The sequence below is a fragment of the Protomyctophum bolini genome, assembly GCF_963924005.1.
Source record: "Protomyctophum bolini genome assembly, chromosome: 4".
Lineage (NCBI taxonomy): Eukaryota > Metazoa > Chordata > Actinopteri > Myctophiformes > Myctophidae > Protomyctophum > Protomyctophum bolini.
In genome coordinates, this window is record NC_137865.1 from 9,178,521 (window position 1) to 9,185,269 (window position 6,749).

Here is a 6,749-nt window from a genome sequence, read left to right on the forward strand (position 1 = left end):
ACATCTCACACAAGCTACAACCAACCTACAACGAACCAACTCCTAACTCCATCGGAATTTGATTGATTTATTGATTGAAACCTTTGTTTATTTTCCAAAAGATTTTAACGTTTTCAGCCAGATTTCGAACACATCTCTCTCAGTTCTCTCGCCGGTTCTCTAGTCCCCCCCCCCCCCCCCCCCCCCCTCTCTCCTTGCTACAGCATGCCGCGGTACGCCATCATCCAGGTGATCAACGTGCTATCTTCCTTGGGAAGTGCAGGACGTTCCAGAAAGGGGACCAAGAGGATCAGCGTCCACGACCCTGAACTCCACCGTCACATCGACCAGGCAAGTAGTAGGTCCCACCGCCTCTAAGCTAGGCCGTGTTTAAAACCTCTCGACTAGTTGTGGCTTTTTTTATTTGAATGTAACAATGTAATGCCGGCGTCGTTCAACTCAACGGTCATGTTTGTCGTGGGAAAAAATACTATCTACATTCTACAACAACCGGTCCTGTAGCATAATGTGTCGTTGTTATCGTGTATGGGCAATCTGTTCCCTCGTCTCCGTCCATAGAGTTATAGTTTCTGAGGCTGGTTCTCTCATGAGCAAACCGTTAAGATGTGCTCCCAGTCCAGTCACCGGTCCACGGCGCTCGTCTAATGGAACTTCACTCTGTATTGCCTATGTGTTTTGCGCACCGTGTTACTTTCAACGTTAATGTCTACATAAGCGTTCAGATTTAAAACTTTCTGTTCATGTCTGAGAGGTCATTTTGACCGTTTTGTCGTTCTTTTTAGATTTTGAAGTTGATTATCTTTGCCCATGACGCTTTCAGAAGGTTCCCCTTCCATGACCATCATCCATTCCATCATCTCAGAAATTATTGACACCTGAAACATTTTCTAAATATGAATTAAGCACATGTATAAATAAATGTAACTTGCCTTTTAATTTGGAAAAACACTTTTCTTTTTTTAACTGAACAGTGGAGGGGCGTGGAGAGGAAGTCGATTGGCTCCATCAGCATGCCTGTCATCAGGAGACGTGCAGCCAGGAGAAGAAAGAGGTCCACCACCTATGTAGACACACTGCAGTGTGACACTGCAGAGCTGATTCTGGATAGGAAGGTGTGGACAAGGGCTGCGACCCTGGAGTACCTACAGGTGAGTTTTTTTTGTTGCTTGTCTGCACTGCATTGCATGTACACTAGTTACACACCTACTGTAAAGGGTCCATTTGCACTCCTGGTAGTTTTACTGTAGTTGATGATCAAGAGTCAATACAAATAATCGGATTAACAATGCAAATGTGTGACATTGAACATGTGAATGAAATAACATATGCACTGGGCATGTTATGACAAATAACTTAAATATACAAATGACTAACCTATCAATTTTAAATATCTTTACAGTTTAACCCTGAAGAAGAGAAGTTTTAATCTCTTATATATATTTGTTGTCTTTCTCAGAGGAATGGAGTGACCAAGTCTTTGAAGAAGAAACCCAAAGTAGCTGTTAAGCCAGCACAGCCACTTCCTCAAGTTGCTCCTTCTCCTGTTCCAGAACCTGCGCATGTTGATGATCCGCAGACATGGTTGATGGACATTGATGCAGGGGACTCAGACATGCCCGAGCTATGTTCTGAATATGTGAAAGACATCTATGCATACCTAATGGATCTAGAGGTACGTGGTGCCAGAGACACTTTTCTTTTTTATGTGGTACCTGGAATGCTCGACCCAAAACACACTCGCCCCATTTTCCTACGGACCGCTCTCCCCAGCGGTTCTTGTATTCGTTTTACTGAGGTTAAGGTTACGAATAAGTTTAGAGACGGCATAGTTTTACTGAGGTTACATTTTGGAATAATGTTGGGTTTAGCTATAGATTTACTGAGGTTAATGTTTAGGAATACCTGGTGGTGAGTTTGCCAGATTTGACCCTGGGTGAGCATGTTATGGTGTGAGTGTTGTATTCCATGATGTGACCTGGTGTCTTGCAGGAGTGTAATGACATATTTTGTTTGTACAGGTACGTCAGGCTGTGCGACCCGGGTACATGAAGGGCTATGACATAATGCCACACATGAGAGCTCGCCTAATCGACTGGCTGATCCAGGTGCATTCATTGTTGATTGAATGTTCATTCAGTGTTCTACAGGAGACACTGTATCTAACAGTTGCCATCTTGGATCGTTTTCTGCAGGTAATTTACACATTTGTTTGCATATTTTTATCTTCTCTTGTGTTTTGCCATTTGATTATTTTTAATTTGTTGTTGTGTATTTATTACAGGTTCAGCCGGTTTCACGAACGAAGCTGCAGCTTGTTGGTGTCACTGCCATGCTGCTCGCCTCAAAGTACGAGTCAACGAGAGGAGGCGCCCCAACGGTCCGGGACTTTGCCCGGCTCACAGACAACGCCTTCACACCCGCTCAGATTAGACGGATGGAGCAGGTGATGCTGAGGGCCCTCAACTTTGAGCTGGGGAGACCACTGCCGCCGCACTTCCTAAGGAGAGCTTCCAAGGCTGCAAACGTGAGTTTCTGTTCACAAACTTCACAGTCATAGTATCAATGCCGCAATGTAGGGAAATCTGTAACAAGTGCTGGTCATAATACATTATAAGCTCTGCAGAACAGCAGATTTGTAAGTCTTTACTGCATTATCACCAGCACTTGGAACATTTTTAGAACTTCTAGAAGTTGTCCTGCATGACTGACATTTATAACTAGTGTTATGAAGCCTTATAAGTGGATTATAAATGACCTCACCGGTCGATCAGGCTTCAGAAATTGCGTTTTCCGCTTTAAAAAAAACCAATTCTAATCTGGATATGACTGATGTTTTTATATTTGGCATTTCATATACAAGCAGCCTTTTAAATAGTGTTTGTCTGTTACTCTGTTCTAGACTACTATGAAGATCCACGCACTGGCCAAGTATCTGATGGAGTTGACACTCCTCGATTACGAGATGGTTCACTACCGGCCCTCTGAGATCTCGGCTGCTTCCCTCTGCCTCTCCCAGACGCTGCTGGATGGCCTGCCATGGGTGAGTTGAACAGAACTGATGTCGGGACGTGGATGTGTGCTTATAATAGTAGGCTACAGATGTCTAGAATGACGGTTTGTCTTAGTTCTAATTTGTTTTTGCTTAATGTGTTGCAGACTCGTACAGAAAAGTACTACACCACATACGACGAGGCTCACCTAAAGCCGATCATGCAGCAGATGGTCAAAAATGTGCTTGTCGCCAACGGGGGGAAAACGGCGTTCAGGGTGAGTTGGTTAAAAGTATTTGGAATTTAGTGGAGAACGATGGGGATGATTAAATACTGTAGATCAAGGGAGACTGCCAAATCTTTGTGGGATACTTTCAATATTTAAAAACAAAAAAACTTCAACCATAGCCTTCCTATTTTGAAGGGGACAAAGCTGAGCTACAAGCTCACAAGGCCTCCCACTGCGAGGCGTTGGTAGCTTGTGGATCGGCTTTTTTCTGCAAAGGTTTCGTGTAGAGGGGGAAAAAGTGCAGATAAAGTTCAGAGCCAACGCAAAGTTTTCTATTGAGGGTATACGTGGTCAAATCCACAAGTTAATGTGAAGGTGAAGAAAATCAAGCATTTACAACACTGATGGTGTTGTCAAACAAGTTTGTAATCTATGAAAGTTTAATCTGCAACTGAACAATGTTGGAAGACCCCTGCTGTAGATGTATACTAATGCAAATGTACCCTCTCCACCTAGGCTGTCAGGAGCAAGCAGATGGAGATCGCCCTCCTCCCCGAGTTGCAGTCAACACATTTAGTCCAAACATTCTTCGGACTAAATGGGTTGTCATGGTTGTCATGTCAAGGATCCCCGGAATGATCTGTATTTGGCCGTGGACCCCCAGAAGCAAAGAAGAGTTAAAAACATTTGCTGTGAAAGAATATATATTCAAAGATTTGTGCCATTATATTACATTTCTTTAATCCATTTAAATGTTTTATTTCAATTTTGTAAATTTAGATTTGGTAAATTCCTGTGTAAATATGTGAATCATTGTTTTATATTTCCATTCAAATTGTGTGTTTGTTATAAATTCCTGTGTAAATATGTAAATAATCATTGTTTTATATTCTCATTAAAATTCTGTGTTATTATATTTGCAGCCTTTTAATGTTTGATCAGGGGTTTCAGCAGTTCTTGCACTTCTCTTTAAATATGGCTTAGTGTCTGAAGTATAAGTAATCTAAACCTTAGACTTGTGTGTGTCTGAGAGTAAAGGGCAAATAATACAAATATTTAAAGGCATTTTGCTCAGAGGTTAAAGTATTTGAAATGGGGTTGACAACCAGAGATAATTGCCAGGTGCTCAGACAATGTAAGCAGCAAACGAGCAAAGGTCTCATTACGGAAATATGATTTTCCTGAGTGACATAAGTAAGGTAAGCGACACATTGTGAGCTTGTGATATTAATCTTAATGATGCGTAACCTGTCAACTGTAGTACAATATTTTCCTCTGAGGTGTGGAGCAGGAATATAAATTAATCCAGTCATCTCTGGCAGGTGTTTGTAAACTAATTTATCAGTCCGAGCATGTAGTAGACCTCTCCAGCTCTAGTAAAAGGAAAGGGCATTTTCAGGCTGATACCAAGTTTATCCAATCAGCAGAACTATTTTACAGGACAAAAGATGGCACTATTCCATATTTAGATTCTGTTTTAGAAGAGCAGAGGTTCTCAAAGTGGAATCTGGGTTCCTGAGGATGTAACTCTTGAGTGTACAAATGGAACCAAAAGTAATATGTTTGAGAACCACTTTCTGATAATCTTGGAAAATGCCAAATGTACATTTAGGCAAATCCTGCTCTCAGCCATTAGATGGCGCCAACACTACTAAACTTTTTTTTTAGGAATAGTTGCTGACATGCAGTGATAATGCCCTTTCAAATTTTAATATCTTATAGAGGTTTTGATTGTGGTATTGATAGCCAGGCTGACTGTACCAACACCAGTAACATAAAACCTCTACTGTATTATCTAAAAAAAATATGTCCAAAACTGTTTTTGGGATTCAAATTCTAAAATAGCAAAAGCAACAGATGGACAAGCTCAAAATGTGTCACTTTGCGCTGCGTTTTGAGCTTGTAGATCTACTAAGTTTGATGGTTTTGTATCACACTGTAGTAATGTAGGCTAGTGTCTAATTTACAAAAGAAAAATATAACTTACATTAGATAAGATTCTAAGTTTCTGCACGACAGCAACGATCAAGTGGTTGTGCGCTGGTGTCGTGCAGGCATGGACCAAAAATAGCCGATCTACAAGACTACAACTCTTTAGGCAATAGTCAGTAGCAGTAGGAGTTTCTTTCTTATTGTTTTTACTTCACTGACAAACATTAATTTGGTGCTTGTGTAAGGAAAACAAAACATTTCAGAATCACCTAATACCTCTTTGGAGTCACTGCACAAAAAAACTGTACAAATCCTCCATTAAAAAGTCAATAGGTTTCTCTTTTATTTCATTTTAAATACCACTTCAGACCCCAAAGCATCACAATATGAGCAGGGCTTCATGTCAATTAGAGGTAACCTAAAAAGATTTTAAAACAGACACATTTAAGGAGAACATTAAAAAAAAAACATGAGGCAAGGTCATTTCGGAGAAATTTGAAAAGCACATAAAGTTTAGTGGAAGAAGTAGTAAACCATTCGCAGCTGTGTCCACCCAGACATTTTTTCCTACTGTATGTTTTGAATTGTTTATGCGGGAAACGCCAGCAGTGTGATGATGAGGCTACTGACTGTACTAAGGGTCTATTTTCTATTTTCTGCTGTGCGTTCACGTCTGCTAATGTAAATATCTAAATATTTTCAATTCTGGAGGTTTGGACAAGCATTCTGAAAGAATGTCGGAGAATTTTCAGCCAGGGGGAAAAAAGGCTTTGGTGGATACACGACCATACTGTCAACAATACAGTACATTGTTGTATTACTTTCTGCCTCACTGAGCTGAACACTGCTGTAAATACCTTTTGAATACTGCGCTGAACACATTCAATATGTTTCAATGTGCAAGAGACCACCTCGACCATGACATGTTCTTCATGAAAAGGTACAGAGAAATTATTTTCCTCACCCACCGCTGCCACCAATGTAGCCTCGGCCGGGAGGCGAACCCGGGTTCCCCATTCCAATGGCACGTACGTTAACCAGTCGACTAAAGAGTCATGACACGATAGCCAAGTAGCAACGCAGCACCGTATAGACTACAGTAGCAAACAACAGCTCATCTATGCCATTGGTTCTCAGCCTGTGGGTCGAGACCCTAGGGGTCCCCACGTGATTTTGGTCCCCAGATGACAGTGAAGTGTCAATTTATGGACTTTTAAGACATTTTTGATTAAAAAAAAGGAAAAAAACGAAGAAAGAGAAGAAAAAAAGACCATTAAGGTCCTTGCAGACAGGACGCGTTTTTCAGAAAACCAACTGGCAGAAAAACGCTGCTAAGAATCCGAAAAACGCAGCAGTGTGCAGGGACCTTTACTGCATCAAAGGTAATCAATAAACTATAGTATAAACACTGGTCAAATATTGGCCAAATTGTCAAATTATATAAGAAAGACGCAAACATTGTGAAAATAGCCGATCTACAAGCTCACAATGCACAACAAGGCACTGTGATTGTAGATCTGCTATTTCACGTTAAACTAAATGTTATGCCTCAACTCCTACAATTTCAAGTGCTGATCAGTGTGTGTGTGTGGGGGGGG

At 41.1% G+C, this 6,749-nt stretch overlaps 1 protein-coding gene across 1 annotated transcript; it reads left to right on the forward strand.

Moving 5' to 3' along the window:
* Positions 1–204: 204 nt before the first annotated feature.
* On the forward strand, positions 205–4,157 carry LOC308314420 (G2/mitotic-specific cyclin-B2-like; the record flags this gene model as incomplete). The annotated part of the gene is made up of 8 exons (XM_080762052.1): positions 205–330; positions 972–1,148; positions 1,457–1,672; positions 2,019–2,192; positions 2,282–2,524; positions 2,900–3,040; positions 3,157–3,267; positions 4,143–4,157. The coding sequence occupies 8 exons, from the start codon at positions 205–207 to the stop codon at positions 4,155–4,157; spliced, it is 1,203 nt and encodes a 400-aa protein (XP_080618178.1).
* Positions 4,158–6,749: the final 2,592 nt, after the last annotated feature.